The 16,910-nt window shown below is 45.2% G+C and overlaps 2 protein-coding genes across 2 annotated transcripts in view; one reads left to right on the top strand and one right to left on the bottom strand.

The window, feature by feature from the left end:
- LOC106741489 (protein split ends) overlaps positions 1-16,910 on the bottom strand; it is a 78,422-nt gene that overhangs the window by 60,504 nt on the left and 1,008 nt on the right. The gene's annotated exons all lie outside the window — the stretch shown is intronic.
- LOC106741282 lies at positions 6,363-7,370 on the top strand. Its single transcript, XM_014613093.1, has 2 exons — positions 6,363-7,071; positions 7,165-7,370. The coding sequence occupies exons 1-2, from the start codon at positions 6,363-6,365 to the stop codon at positions 7,368-7,370; spliced, it is 915 nt and encodes a 304-aa protein (XP_014468579.1).

Raw genomic sequence — 16,910 nt, forward strand, 5'->3', positions numbered from 1 at the left:
AATAAATCTACGCGCAACTTCTCGCTACTTTTATTTTCAACCGGGAGCCGCCGCGGCTGCAGCTCGCTTGAAACGCGAATGAATCCCGAGCGAGCGAGCGCGTTTCGTCGGCAAACGCCAACGAATTAATTATGAATCGCATTGTACTTCGCGTGTGAAGCGAGTTAAGCGCGGTGGGGTTGTCGGTGCCCGGTTTATCTGCATGGCTTTCCTGCAAAGCGGCGATTATTATGGCTCCATATTCACGTATGTGCGAACACGACGAAGTGGCGCGAAATGATATGCCCTGCGGCGGGGAGCGTCTGTGATTGAAACGGTGAGAACGACAATGAAGCGTCTGTGAACCTATTCGGAGAGGAGCGCGCAAAAGAGAGAGAGAGAGAGAGAGAAGGAGAGAGACGATCGGAAAAATTCATTTCGTGGGAGCTCCGCAAGCGGGCCTCCGCGGAAACGGCAACAGCCAAGGAGAAAGATTTCCCCGGCGCAGCGAGTTTGTCGCGAAAAGACCTTGAAAAGTGCGGAGACCGTTGCGGGAGTTAGGAAAGCTGCTCACAGTTTAAGTAATGAAGCAGCGAAAATGACGTGATTGATGCACGCCGATCCCGGATGTTCACCGGTCATTTTTCACCGCGGCTGAGGATTTTCCAGCTCTACGGACGTGTTCTGTCGAAATTTTCCACGCAAATGACGCGTGCAGCGATCGACAAACTGTAAAATGCGGCACGTCCGTCGAAACCACAGGATCTGACTTTGCGATTTAGCCGCCGCGAGAGATCGCGCGGTCCATCGAGCGAAATTTTTATTTCTGCGCGGTGAATAATTCCGATCGAGATTTTGGTACGATATTAAATCTACTTGATTCCGTATTAAGCCTTCAAGTGAAGGAAACGGAAATAATTTCTCTTTTAGTAGCGCTAAAGGGGCACAATAGAAGATCTTTGAAGACTCAATGTAAACCAAACTGTCGAATTAAAAAGTAGAAGTAAAATTTCGGGTTATTACGAGTCGAAATTTTAATCGTATGTCAAATCTAATTTAATTCTGCATTAAGTTTTCAAGGATTTTTTTACTGTGCTCCTTGGACGCTACAAATGGGAACGTTATGGCCGTTTTCTCCATTTGAAGACTTAACGTAGAATTAAAATTTAGATTTCCGAAATTTCGGCTCCCATTTGCAACATTAAAAGAGCACTTATTGCGCTCCTTTAAATAGGAACTTATTTACGTTTTCTTTTCCTCGAAGACTTGATGCGGAATTAAAAATCTCGACTTTCGGGGTATCGCGAACGTGCGATTATACCGTCGAAGATCCGAAGACGCGCGGATTTCGGCAAATTAAACGGTAAGCCACCCGAGCCCGGGCCAATCAAAACCGGGCACAATTCAAAACTCCCGCGAGCGAAAAGACTCACGAAGCCTGCCCGGCGTCCTTTTTTTCGTGCTTCCGAGCGACTTTAGGCTCAAATGTGTCGATTACTGTAATTTGCTCGACGATCCACAGGTGCGCTTTTGTTGGTGCGCTTCTTTCCTGAAAAAAAAAGAACAAAGGAAAAGAAAAAACTCGTCCGACGTAATCCGCAGCCGAATTTCTCGGAAGGCTACTTTTGTGCTCGGCGCGCGGTCACCGATCACGACACGCGATCGTTAACACATCAGCTCGCGTGATATGAGTGATATTGGGAGATTGCTGAAAAATTTTCCGCGCGAAATTATATCCTTCGCTCCATGTGTTCGTAATCCGGAAAAACGGGGCGAGTCAAAAAGTCAAATATAAAACTTTACGTTATCGATAAAACCGCGACTTTTCTAGAAACTTTCGATCTTGACGGAACTTTGCTCGTACGTTTTGTAGTCGAAGCGGCCAACCCGTGGCATCAACCCGCATGTTTTTCTTTCTTTTTTTCAGGGATGCACCTGCGTACAAAGTATCGAATGTTACCGAGCCGCGCGCATCGCGCTTGCGGTATGCAGGAAAAACTTGCCCGACTGGTCACGCATAAGATACGAGTCTATTGACACGAAAACCAACAGGAGCAGAGCGTACGGGAGAGCACGGGACTGCGGATGGACTTTTAATAAATGTTCCCTTTGCGATATCGCTGTAACACGAGATTCACGCGAAACCGTCTTCCTCCAAGCGGCCTAACAAATGTGTCTTCGCGCTTAAACGAGCCAGAGAACTGAAAGCGTGCCGCCAAAGGACGCTCTTGGATCAACTTTCATTCATAAAGCGCGAGCACGCTCGATGGACGATTTAATTCGCGCGGTACGCCACGCCACGTAAATAATACGGATGTGAAGAAATGCATAATGACATGTTGCGACAGATAATCATGATGGATGCGTGATAAATACGGAAGAGAAACATCGCCGCGGCGTAGCTGACTTCGGCTAATGGTCAACAGGCCGCTCATGCTGCCCAACTTCGTGTGAAACAGGTCGGACAGGTGTGCGACAGAAGACCCGATAGGTGTGTGTGCGCTACGTTTAAATAAATATCTAACCGGTCTCAAGATAAACTTTCGTGCAAGTCAACAGGTCGAACAGCTCGAAATCCCTTCCTCTGTGCGAGCACGCACTCCGAGCCGAATGTAAAATTAACCTGTTACATGTCTATTCTCAAGAGAACGGTCATCAATCAATAGAGGCTGTTTGGTAAGCTTCAATGTGATGTAAATGAGTACTCTCTAAATTTTTAGGAATGAAACTTCGCTCAGAAAGTAGGATGAAAGTCATTCGGATTCGAGTGATTTTTCATTCGTATAAAGTGAGTTCTCTATTCGGAATAGAGTGAATATTTCCACCCGAAATTGAAGAGTGAATCTGGCATATCCCACCGTCATAGGAACAAATTCAGTTTAAATGATTAAAACAGTTACTCGTATAGTGAATTTGCTTTAAGTTACAGTGAAACATTCCTTCTTACGATTCCGAATGGCAATATTTTTACTATCGCTTTTTAATGAATTTTCACTCACTCTGAGAAATTCAGCGAATACAGAGTACAGTGATAGTAGATGATAAAATGTTACCTCCAGCGCACTTTGATCATGAGGTTAATAAAGTCACCTAAAAAACATAAAAATCGAAATACACATATCTCAAAAATAAGAAATAGCAAAAAAAACTGCAAATTTTTAATAACAACGTTTTCATAGTGGGAGACAGTATTTTTAAGAGTTTTAAGGGTTTAAAACCTCGTTTTTTGAAGAGGTTTTGTTTGATCTTTAAGCTATGATTCTTGGGTGCGTCAGAAAAAGTGGAAAAATTTTTTATCTCAAAATAGCGATTGGGAGATGATATTTTGTTTGTTTTATTTGCTATTTTTGAGGTATGTGTGTCTCGATTTTGACGGTTTTTAGGCTACTTCTTTTATTTCCCAATCAAAGTGCGCTGGAAGTGCGCTAACATTTTATTATCTACTAATGATTAAGCAACTAAACAATGCCGGATATCTCGTGAGATACGATTTAAATCTTTGCAGATGTTGTGCCGGAAAGTGTCACAACATAATGTCTTTTATTAGTTTACCCACGTTCACATTCAAACGCACGACAACTACTTTACACCTTCGAAGCCGGTGGAATGCCGGGTTATCCCGCGATGATAATACAGCTCGCTGATTATCGTGAAGCTGGAAGGCACCTCAGGGTCGTTTAAGTTACGTCGTAATGATGCCCAAGCGGCGAACCGGTTGCGGCCCTTGGGCCCTTAGGCCCTGCCACTACACTTATTCGGCCCCGGGATCGCCCTCCATCACTAACCCGAAGCGGACGAGAACAAGGAGAAGAGAAGAGGCGAGGGAAGAAACCCGCAAAAATCAACCACGCGCTCGCTCGCACCTGGTCCAAGGATGAAAACACGTCGTCGAACTGAATCGCGGGATCCTTCGCCGCGAACAGAGCGGCCAGCTGCGGAGTTTTGCAGCGGCCGATTCCGTGACGGGGCGGATCCGCATTGAAAGAAAGAAAAAAAAAAACTAGCGATACCTTACTAAACGCATGTAGTTTGAGATTTCGGAGGAACACAATTCGAAGGATGAAACATTATCTTGTTTCGTTGAATTAAATCATATTATTTGACTGAAAAAAAAAAAAACACTATTGTTTCACACAACACTAATGTTTTTACTTATTCAAATGTAAATATAAAATTTCTCAAAATCGTTTACGTATTTTTCTTTTCAATAAAATAAAAAAATATTACTCAAAACAATTTTCCCAACGGACTAGATATATTTAGCGGTAGTTTATCAAATATACCTCATTTTCTGCTCTCAGGATTCGGTATTAATTTCCAAAGTATAGTTTAACGGTCTAAATGTATAGTGCAAACAGCTAAATCTTAGTTCTTAGAACTAAGATTGTGTTTGCTTTGCTTCATCAAATTATTCCGTAATTCCGTAAGTCACCGGATGTTCGGCCCGCACCATTCACTCGAATTATTTAGTGGTAGTCACCAAATTTTCCTATTCATTACCAAATCCTTCCTTCAGTGCATTTACGCGCCCGGAGTACGGGGACGAAATGGCCCATAAATAAAACAAACATCGTCGGATAAATAGTCCGCGAGCGCACGCCGGAAACGCGCCGAAAACCGCTCGAGGACGCGAGAAAGATAGGGAGATCCCGACGTTTTAATCACCCGCTGAAATATGTCCCACCATTGGGGAATCCAATTGGTATTGACGTCGCGGTGCAGCGCGATAAATATTTGCCGCTGCCGAACCGCGCTCGCGCTCCGCGTAATTTTTAATTCGTTCCGTCCTGCTGCGACGCGACAATGGACGGCGTTTCCCGGCATCTCCTTCGCCCGATAACGTGTCCATTGTGAGGGTCTCCGGCAGCACAATGCGCCAGATAGTCGCGCTCCATTTTCAGAGAGATACAACAGCCCAGTGCGCGCCAAGAGGGTTGGACTTATAAATCCGACGATAAATCTATCAGCGGCAAAGGCTGACCGATATTGCGCCCGTGGCCGCTTGCCAGGAGCATCCTGCAAATCTTGTCGTATTGTACGGTCGCGTGCAAGAGTCTCTCTTTCTCTCTTTCTCTCTTCCTCTTTCGCCACACTCGCGTGGCGACGACACACGTACACACACTCTGTCAGCCGTCGCAGCTCTCTCTCTCTCTCTCTCTTTCTTTCATCTCTTCTCCTTTGCGAATGAACGGGCCGTAAGAAGCACGATTTATTTCAGCATCGTCATTTTTTTTATTTCTCTTTCGTTCACCATTCGGTGGTTATTCGCGGCCAGAAAGCCGGAGCCTTTCGAACAAGTCCTCAAGGACGCAGATTTCCTCCTCATGAATAAGGAATTTTATAACTTTGTGACTTCTCGACGAAGACGTTCGACGTGCTCTACATATTTACTCCCATATCTCGTATTATGCGAATGTTCGAGCGCGCTGTGACAGCGCTTCGTTAAGATGGCGAAGTTGAAGAATGTCGCGCTTATTCGCGGATTCACGACGAGATCGGACACTGATAAATTTCCCTCGCAATCAACGAGACTCGAATTGTACACGGGAAAGAAAGAATCAATTCTCACAGCTAAAATTTAGCTATCCGATTGACACAACTGATATTTAGTTGCCGTACTTAGCTTTTGGCCGTTGGAGCTAATTCTTTTCTTCTATGCACGACTACATAGTCATAAGATTTTCCACAACTAAAAATTAAATCTGGAGGCTAAATTTTAGTTGTATTACACAGATAGCTTAGTTTTAAATTATGGAGGGGAGGAGGAGGGGTAATTCTTTTTGTCGGTGTATCTGTGACTGTGGCCACGCGTGACGTCGACTATCCGTTGAATTTTTTTCACTCTTTTTGTAGAACAGACATCCATCCCGACGTACGAGTCATTCCGGTATTTCCGTCGAAGTAAATGTAACTCCCGGTAACCGACCTTGCATCTCGTTAAAGATCCACTTTACCAAATGAAACGGGTTGCGTGTCGGTAACTTGTATAATATTGTTAGTCACGCGTCGGCACCCGCCTATGTTATTTCAGGGCGGCGCACTCCCACAGGGTTGAGGATAGACGACGATCCTACAAACTACTGCCTGATGACACCCAGTAATAAACGCGCAGACCGTCGAAGCAACATGTGCCTCCGGAGTTCTGCCTTCTGAAGGGCACTTATTTCGTTATCTCTTGAGAAGTATAAGAACGTAATTCAGCTAATATGAACGAAGCCGATTAGATAACAAGTGTTGCAGCTTAATGATGGCAAAAGGATTCAAGAAACGTTGGGTGTGAGTGAAACTTCTTCAAGTGTTCGGGACTAATTGATAAGAGTCCCGAATTCGTGAGTTGTATATCCAAGAGTTGAATAATAAACCTGCTACACGAGCGTTTCACAATGTGGGAATACGACTTGGAAGCCATTAACAAATATGTGGACGAGAAGTTGCTGCGCGACGAAATGTATTCGAACACGACGAAGGACCCCACGAGGTTGAATATCATTAAACCGATCATCCCCCAGCCGACACGCCACATCATGGATCTCGTGTTTCTCGTGGCGGGTACCACTTCGAATGCCTTGCTCGTTCTCGTTATCCTAGTCAATTTTTTCATGCGCACCACCACCAATTGCTACATAATAAGCCTGGTGTGCTCGAACTTAATAATCCTGATCGAACCGCTTCAGCAAATGTTCCGCTGGATGTTCGGCGTGTACCTCGGCATAAATCTCGACTACGTGTTTTTGGTGACCTTCGATACGTCCGTGCTGACGATAGTTCAGCTCAACATCGAGGCGTACGTGGTGATCTGCCACAGAAGTTCGCCCCTTTGCGCACCGCTCCTGAAAATCTCCACGGCGGTGAAGGGCGTCTTGCTCATCTGGATAATGTGCATCGTACTGACATGCACGGAATTGCACTTGTACGAACACTTCATGAAAGAGATCATGCACGATATCTGCCTGTCCTCCACCGCTATGTTCATAGCGTTCCCGTGTTTTATTTTCGTTACGCTCGAATGCTTCATTCTATACGACCTGATAACGATGAGATCAATAGACGGAACGTGCTCGAGCGAAGATATCGAGCGTTTCGTCCTGCTGGGTGAGTGAGAATAATTCCGTTTCTAATTAATAACTGAGTGCATCGCGTTTTACTTAAGCGTATCCCAATCTTAAAATAACAAATTGCCCGCAGCCGGCATCACCGTTGGATTCGTTCTGTTTATGATACCGTATCGAGCTGCGAGATCCCTCGCCCTTGTAACAACATTTTGCTGCGACGACTCGACGATAGAGGTGGTTTATGCGATGGTTAAAATGTACACCACAATTTTGCCGTTTACGTGTTACGCGATATCGGCGAAATTCCGTCGAGCGCTCGAGGTTCGTAGACGCAAGTAGGTTGGCAAAAATGTTCAACGTTTACAAACGAACCGCCGAAAAATGCATGCTTCCCGCTAACCAAACTCGGTGGGTCCTTTTTTTGTTTCAGGTGACGCTACATTGTCGACGCCGGCAGCGCGAAATTTCCATCACGACGTGAAAGGTCGAGAATACATTCGAACGGATACGACGGGGAAATATGTGAAAAAGCTTCCGCGACGCTACCTTCAGGCATCGTCTGATATATTTTATCTCCGCACTCTTGGCAATATCCGTCACTTATATGTCGCACTTTTGAATAATTTATTATCCCTCAGGGAGGAACTTAAAATTCGCGCGTGCAATAAGCAAACACATCCGTTCTCGCGGGAAGGGAAGAAAGAGGCGGACGGCGAGCGGAGTCCGCACACAAATTTTCGAATTCACTGAGCTCTCTGTATGCAAATTAGTTTCCCTTTAAGCCTCTGCTCCGAGAGCCAAAGTTGAAACGGCATTGTACTTATGGGCGCACTGTACGTTTATGCAGATCGGGCGATATGTATTTTGTTTCGTTTCTCTTTCTCTTTTGAATTATAATACGTACTGTTTAAGTCAAAAGTTTCCGCCATTTAATTTAATAACACGATTACGTTGTACCTTCGCGTAATATTGTTGTGCCGAGTCACCGACGTTAAATTCACGTCGAATTGTGGATCAACGAACAAGTTTGTAAAAAGAGATCAAGGACCGCGAGAGAAATCCAATTAGAAGTTAACAAAGCGGCGATACTCGAACGTATCCCACATTGCGTATTCAACGCGCGCCTCGTTGAATTAAAATTACACCCGAGTAAGGGACATTTCCTCAAACTCATTCAGCTGTAACGCGCCGCTTCCTTTCTAACGAGGAGCGTTTTATCAAATCGAGGATGAAACCGAGTTTACCAAGTTGTAGCCCGACTGTCCCTCGGCGATTAGGAATTCCTATCGCGACTCGTTTCGTATTCCTTTCCTCGCGATTTCACGGCAGCATCCAAACGAGGTGGTTTACCAACGCCACTCGTGAAGATCGAGCTGCGTATTAAAGAAGATAAGGCGGGATTACCGGTAAAGGCCTGTTTACGTCCGAGATCTCTGACGGTGCTTCGCGAGTTAATTTATAATCAGCGTCTCGAAAGAAACGTTCGGCTCTGCCGACTGCGTCCCCTAAAATCGCGACGTTATCCCGAGTGATCGTAGAAATATTTTAATGTGACTTCTAGCTTCCGAATTTTTCAATCACGCCTCGAAAACGTCGAGTCGAACGAATGAAGAATGATTTGTAAATAAATTCTCGCGAAAAGTTACTTCAAAGCGTAGCTACGTAGTCGCTTTTCCCTCCCTACGCGAATAATCCTTGTAAAATACATCGCCGACAGTGAGATACATTCAACGTGTCGTCGCTGCGGAGGAAAAGGAGGATCGCGAAGAACCAGGAAATCGCTGAACCGTAACGCTCAGACAGAAGCTTCCGTTTCGACGAGCGAGCTAAGTTCCTCGTTCCAAAAACGCAAGTTTCTCGAACGTTTGAGCTTCATGAGGCTCGCTTCTTCGAATTCCACCTCGATCAAGAAGAAAACCGCTTTACAATGCGCTACACGTCGTATCGGCACGAAGAAAACAATTTTGCCGGAACAGCAAATTGTTGGTTAATATGGTGACTGGAAAAAGACTTGTCACAGGGGAAGAAAGTAATTTTGTTGGGGTGGCGAAAAAACGTTGTTGCGACAGCGTTGAAATTTAAATTGGCATAACCGAAAATGAATAAACAAACTTTCTTGCTGTCCAAACAAATCTTCTTACTGTCGCCTATAGTAACTAGCAATTTTCCAGCAAAATTGTTTCCTCCGCGTACAGTCACCGCGAGGAAACGCAACGAACAACAATTGAGTCAGTCGTGTTAGCTTAAAACTGTTCTCGAGCGGAAGACGTGCAGATTCCGGAATGAATAATTGCGCGGCATTTTATGCCAATTATAATAACGACGAGTTATCACGCGTCGTCCGTCACAAACGGGTTGCCGGAGTGAAAACCGAGTTACGTCCCGAGAATTCAACATCGTGCGCTTTTAATGTTTCTACAATTCAGTGAAATAGTACGATTTAGGAAGGCCGCACTGTCGTTAACGTGGGACAATTAAACAAAGAAAGTCTCTTAAGAGATACAGGCCGAACTTTCTCCGCTGCTTTGTGCAGTTTTGCCCCCGAGAGGTGCAATTCGTATTAGTTCCTCCCGCACACGCATGTAACTCGCAATCCGACTCGCTTCTGAAAGAAAACGACCGCAAGAATCCGGGGCATCGACGCGCAAAAATGTTACTCCACGGAGCCTAAATTATGGATACGACGGGCACCTCGTCCTTGCGTACCAAATTTCGCAACACCGAGCGGTTTGCCCACGACGACGCATCAGTCCGCGGCTGTGCTCGCCGCTCTATAAATATATGCCGGCGAGCGATTTAAAAGTGCAGTGACGGTAATAGCCGCCGCCGCGCAGTCCTGTAACCGCGTTATAAAATATTAATAGCGAGACCCTCCTGGAGACCTTCTCTCGGAGACGAGCGCGAGGATCACGAAACGCGCTCGTCCCCTTTCTCGCGACTCACCTGAATGCGCGTCTCGACGCGCAATGATAATCTGTAGTAGGCTGCGCCGAAGTCGATCCACCGGCAGGTGCCATGCATATGCATAAACGAGGAGGGGGGTGGCCTGGGGAGGGAGGGGGGCATGGGAAAAGCAATAGACGCCGCGCTGTTTGCGGTAGCCGCAGGACGGACGAATCGAACGCGACGTTCACCTCGACGTGTGAATGAAGCGGCCGAGTGTAACGCGGATAGAAACTCCATTCACGCTCGCCGGCGGAAAAAGTCGCGACGCGACCGTATATATCGATTGCGATCAACGGCGAGTTCGACGGGAGCCGGCGAACACCCGCGGCTTTGTTCGAACGTGCGCCTGCACCCTCTCATTCGGGACGTAAGCGGTCTTAATTATTAACCTTCCGGCGAAAGAAACGGCGTGTTCCTTGTTACGTCGTTTCCCCCCGGCCAGGCTTGCGTTACTTTCAAAAGGAAAGGAACGGATTTGCAGCGAGCGACGTTACGCGAGTATCGTAAGGATGAGGAAAATCGTCCACCAAGACGATTTTGCGGGGAAATCTGGATTCTTTTTTAAGAGGCTGCACATGCTCGAGAGGCTCGAAAAAGAGGCCCGCAGCTTGAATTTTTCTGCCGACCGTGTTGACTTCATAAAGATGTCCCGTCGAGGAGTGATTCTTAGCATCTCGATTTATGTATTACATAAAGCCTATTATGAAAAGTTGATATGTAATAATGAATTATCAAAGCTCTCGTGTTGTACAATCAACAGGCAATCAAAGGCAAGTAAGAGCCAAATTAAACTAACTAACAGCTGGCATTTGGCTGTTACTTGCCTCTGATTGTCTGTTGACTAATATGTAATGTGCTATTATTATTATTTTCGTGAAGCTCGTTATCGTTAATCAGTATTCAAAATATCGCGGGAACCATTGGACCGATTTAACTGTAGTTTTGCATAGATATTCTTAGTAAGAAGACTATCTAGTTTTTAGTTGTAGGATTTTTTAATATCTATTATAGTTGTTTTTTTTATAAACGGAAAGAAAAAAATACATTTTTTACGAAAAATCGAACTTTTGACTTTGAATAACTTTAACGAATTTAATAATTTTGTAAAACAAAATTTTTTTTTAATCGGCTACGATAAAAAGTTTTGTTTATCTACTTGGATAGATTTAAGCTGATTTGTTTTAGATAAATGTTGGTGTCGGAGATTTTTTGGGTGCCGAAAATGCCGATTAACGATGACGAGCAGTAATAGTAGCAGGCAGTAACAACAGCATTGTATATCGACTTTCTATAATAGGCTTCGTGTAATACGTAAATAAAAGTATGAAAAATCATCTCTCAAAAGGACATTTGCATAAAGTCAATAATGTGGCCAGCGGAGAGATTCAAACATCGGGCGTTATCGAGCCACTCAGGTGTACGTGGCTCCCTAAGATGTTTTTTTTTTGCAGAAGCTGCAATAGAAAAAATCAAGATAGCTGTGAAATAAAGGGAAGCTGGTAGTGCCGCGATGCAGCACTAAACATGTCGTGCGCAATTTATGAAACACTATCCTCCGCATAAATCAACGCGACCTTTATTTTCACGCTGACTAAGCCAAACACCGATCTGGTCGGCGCTTGCGTCGCGGGGAAATGTTTTATCAAGTGCGGGTGCCTGAAAGGAGGTTCCGAGGAATTACTGGCGGTTGCAGCCGGTCCCGGATAATGAGTTTGGAAATACGCCACGAACCTTGAGCATAACTTCCGTCACGATCTGTACGATAACAGGCTAGCAGGTATTCTAAGAAGAAGATCCGGTGGCTCCTGCTAAAAATAATTAACACGAGTCGACTTTGCGCGCAAAAACCCACTTTTGCAACAAGGTTGGCCGCGGTCTATAAACGGAACTACAGTAGACACGCGATCGCTCGAATCGCCAGATGATAAAGAAGAAAAAGGTATAATAAAATATATTGGGAAGCGAGGAATGTAAAATCCCGAGTGATTTTTAAGCAATATTCGTACACGCGGGTATAAAGGAAGGATTACGCGTTATCGTTTATCGGAATCTTTATGGCCAACGTCCGCGCCAAGTTTGGTAATCGCTACGGGTTCCCATCTCTGTTGGGTAAAGACGCACGAAGTTTTAATGAAATCATAGCCGGGAGATACCGCCCGAAGTTACGCTCTCCTTCGACATATTGCTTCTCTCGGTGCTTACGCGCACCCGCAGACATGATCAGTATTTTACACAAAGTTTCTCGAGACGCCTTTTTAAAACTGTGGACTTGGTTTCTCTCGCTCTCTCTTTCCCCCAATCTCATAACACGTACACAACGGGAAAAAGATTTGATCACCAAGATTTTGTAGAATAATCTCAACTAAATTGTTTGATACTGCGACTAAATCATTATGTACTATATATTGTATACAATATTATATACTATGTACTGATTACTGTATACAGTATATGGTACTACGGTACAGTATATACCAAATACTAAATAATTTGCAGTAACCAAACAATCTAGTTAAGTCTATTATCAGATCCTTAAGACTCGGTTAGATGGCGTGAGGGAGTGTGTATGTTATCAAATCCTTCTTTCAGTGTATGAAGAAAACGACGAGAGCAATATGAATCGCAGTGATTTCACGTGAAAGCAAGGACAGAGTCGAATTTCTGATATTTACGACATTTCCGCCGCTAAGAAATTACTAAAAATAAGAAATGAATCGGGAACGACCGCGTCCCAGTATCGAACAATTGAATTATTCAGATCGTCAAAACGTGGCTCGGAATACAAGACCGCCGGCATGCAAGACCGGTTGACCCTGTTTTGCCCTGCTGTCAATTTTGTTATATACGCGCGCACGGAGTTCGCCGCATTCATAATTGTATTCCTCGTACATCGTGCGGCTTTGTGTCATCAAGCGACGTCGATCGAGCAATCGCGCGGATAAATTATTTACGAATCCCCCGCCCGATATATCGATTTTCGCCGTTGACATTTCGCATGCCGATCACGTCGCGCGAACGATTAAAAAGTTGATGCCTTCGGGCGAAATCATTTTTTTTTTTCCCCTCCAACTCCCTCGCGCGATTTTACGGCGCGACGATAAAGGTCAGAGCGCGATTGAGTGCCGTATAAAATATGAGCTTTGCACCCAACACTTATTCGTCCGCGCGCACATGCGAATCGTAAAACGTTATTTCATCCTGTTTTGCTCAATGAAATTCGCCGAAAAAATTCGTGCCTCTCGTTTTATATTCTGTAACAATACACTGAAAACTGAGCTTTAATCTACACGACAATCGACAACCAAACCGCGTTTCGGTTGAAGGAGACCAAATTTTTAGTCCTTACGAACCGAATTTCTTACAACCGGAAATTCTATTTCCTTCGACCAAAATGCGCTTAGTTGTGCATTGTTAGATAAATTCAATCAAACTCACTTTTCAGTGTACGTTCTCCTTCCTTATCATAATATCTTCGATATTTATATCGTTTCTATACAGACAATTGAAGAAGATCAAATAAGATAAGATGAGATTATTTAATTCCGCTCGAGTTAAAAATCTCCGCCATTTGTGAGTCACTGAATTAAATCGCGGCGTACCTGCCTTGCGTTAAATGCACGGTGGGAACAGAACGCATAAAGAAATGAATGGATCCTCCAGTCGCGAAAACGATTAAGAAGTTGATGTGTGTCTCCGTCTCTGTGCTGGAACGCAAAGGGAATCTCGACGTAACGCGCCGAATGGAACTGGAGCATTGTCAAGGAGGAAGACCCTGACTTTAGAAACTTTTCTAACCACGCCGCTATCCGAACGTAATGAAATAAAGTGGAACCCGTGAGGAAAGAAATCTCACAATGTCAACAATTCTGGGCGGCGAGAATAGCGCTTTGAGAGGAGGAAACGCGCACGATGAGACCGCAGAAGGAGACTCCATTCTTCGCGCGTATACTTTCGCAAATAATTTCGCTCATGCCTTGTCCTGTGCGAGCAACGCCGCTTTTCGCGGGATCGCGCGAAAAATCGACGCCTTAACGAGGACATAAATTTTTCAGATCTCTCTCGTAAAGCCCGACAACGCTTCCCAGCCGTCACCCTCGTCTAAGAGCCATCCTCCGCGATCAATGCACTTTCATGACACCCCGTATATACCTACAGCCCGAGGCGATGCGTGGGTGGGCGTCTCGCGATGAGCCAACAGGACCCGAGGAGCATCAGCGTCTCCGCAAACCCGGGGTGGGCGCAGAACGGAGCGCCCTGTACAAATTCTTCGCTTTGAAAAAATGTTCGGCGTGAGTCAGACGTTACACGGTGGAGAACGGAAAAGGATACTGCCGCGAGTGTTTCGACATACGCGGCTATTTATACGCGCCTCGCTATTGTTCCGCGAACATGATTCGAAATTTCGTCCCCGGTCATTATACGGCAATTGTCATTTTTGGAAAAACGCCTGCTCGCTCGAAAACGGAATTAATTGTCTATTAGTCACCCGATGAATTTTCCGTCTCATTTGGAAAACATCAAGAAAGAATGTTCCCATATTTTAATATTAATAATGTCGTTTTTATTTAATCGCTTTTATTTAATATTTCTAAGCCTTCGAATGATTATTAATAACTGAATATTTCTGCTTTCTGTCTCCTCCCTCCCCCGCCCCTCTCTCTCTCTCTCTCTCTCTTTTTCTCTCTCTCTCTCGTATTATGTGCTCAGCATAGATTAATTTAAGGCACTACCGAGCTTATCAGTGACTAACGGTAAACAATGAAGCGTGATAAGAGCGATAAAGACAGCCACACACGCTCGTTTGATTTAATTAGATTTTAATGAAGACGATAGAGCTGACATCACGCGACATCGTCGAGACGAGACGTTTGTTCCCCGCTGGGAGACGCTCCGGTGTTATGACGACCTCGTAAAATATCTGCTCGATACGGTATATAATACACGGGAGCGCGACGCGAAGGAGACGGCGAGAGCGGGAAAACGGAGAACGGTAGGTAGCGGCAATCGCATTAAAATCATATAACCGCGCACCGAGCGATAAACATTCATCTCCAGGCGAATGTAAGGCTCGCCTTTTTTCATATCACCGGTACGCGACGCGGTGAGCGACATAAAACAGCCGTAATTTTCCCGTCGATACAACGAAAGATCGCGGTGCACGTAAAATTCGACGCAAACGACAGACGTAAAGCCAGTCGACGCGCCTTCTGAAGAGCGCCGTCTCGCTTCCAAGTTATTTAGATCGTGAATAAAAGAAACTACGGCTGTGAGAGAGAAGGAGGGAGAAAAAAAGTGGGTGAGAGAGACAGAGAGAGAGAGACGGAAATCAGTTGATATTTTCGCAATGATCGCAGCGACAGAAGCTTCGATGAAGTAAGACGCGCGCGCGTATCTCGACACGTCTGAAATGTGTAACAATGAAACGAAAATGAATCCCGCCGTGTAATCGGACAAAGAGCGCGATTAGCATGAGACTCGATGAACCGTCGTCGTGTCTACGCAAAGTGAGCTCCGGTTCGCTTTCGTTCGCGTACGCGACGAATAAGAAGTCTACACGAGACGGGACACGCCGAACGGCTCATTGTTCCCGAGAGGAGACAATGACGTGTGGGCAAAGCACTGGGCGAAATTTTCTGCCCGACAATGGCTCAATAAGCTGAAAAGAAGTCGCGAAAAATCGTCTCGCAATACGTAAGCGTATCGTATATATGTCTCGCGTGAATGCGACATCGTGACTGGAAGATACCGGCGGTGCGATATTTATAGCTTCGTTACCTTCGCCGCTGGTTTGCAGAATGAGTTTTTCGTTTCGCGCGCGTGTTTAATTTCGCTCGCCTCTCCGAGACGCGGACGATATCTCGCGCGTAAGACGGGCGTAAAATCAGGCTGAGATCGCGTTAGCACGGGGTAACCTTGCATCGCGCTCTCAGGACGCGATTTCGGGGTCACTTGACGTCTCGGAAAATAATCCGCAAGCTTCCGTTTCGACGTACGCGTCTCCTTTCTCCTTAATCGTCTTCTCGGACGTCAAGCGATCTCAGCATCCCGACTCGGCTGCTGACGAGACTCGCTCGTCTCCTAATTTTCACGCTCGTGTATTTATAAAGACGAAACGACTCCGTTTTTAATGTGCAATAAGCGCGCAGGTGCGCGCGTAATCGGCCGTCGAATCAATTAACATAACCGATTGTTGCGCGATCCGCGGTCTAATGGAGTTCTTTCCGCGGTAACAAGGCAATTATAATCGCATTATCATCCGACAGTTGTAATCCCGAAGCGGTTGATTGACGAGCTACAATTGTACTTTCTATTAGATTGGAATTACCGAGGAAGGAGAAAGAGATGGATAAAAAATTTATGTTACGTACCCAAATCACTGGAAATATCTCTTCCTCTCCTATTTCTTTTAATTTCTTCTTTTCTATCTCTTTTTTCCTCAATTGGTAATAATAATGAGCCTTTCTATTAAAATATACCGAAACAATAGTACGTAATTATATTAATTTACGATGATAGTTTCTCGGTCCTCGGGTTCCGTCGAACACGAATCTCGTTTGAAGCTTCGCGTAAATTGTTACCCTCAGACTTTCTTTGCGTCGTTACAACGCCAAGCATCACGCGCAACGTTCGAAGGTATGCAACAAAAACGGATGATAATGGTACACCTTGGCGAAAGTGCAAGGTTAAGTCGGACCGACCTCTCACACCGAACACGCGACGATATTATATTATACACCGTTTGCGCGACACGCTTTCTGCGTTGCAAGGATGTCATTGTCGCACTACGTAATCAAGGTCGCTCATCATCTTGATGGGATCGCGTGATTTAAATTCCCGTCATTTACGCGCGCAGGTGGTCCTTGCTTAACGCGGTCGCGTCCTTATTAACGCGTCTTGTTTCATAAGTGCCTCTTTCCGTTGTAGAACTATGAC

This window comes from Dinoponera quadriceps, unplaced genomic scaffold, assembly GCF_001313825.1.
Source record: "Dinoponera quadriceps isolate SergipeBrazil2010 unplaced genomic scaffold, ASM131382v1 scaffold405, whole genome shotgun sequence".
NCBI lineage: Eukaryota > Metazoa > Arthropoda > Insecta > Hymenoptera > Formicidae > Dinoponera > Dinoponera quadriceps.

What these genes read in the sequence shown, in the direction of transcription:
- LOC106741282 (XM_014613093.1), top strand. Translation starts at nt 6,363, where the DNA reads ATGTGGGAATACGACTTGGAAGCCATTAACAAATATGTGGACGAGAAG. An exon ending in CGAGCGTTTCGTCCTGCTGG is followed by an intron (nt 7,072 to 7,164) that starts GTGAGTGAGAAT and finishes AATTGCCCGCAG; the next exon opens with CCGGCATCACCGTTGGATTC.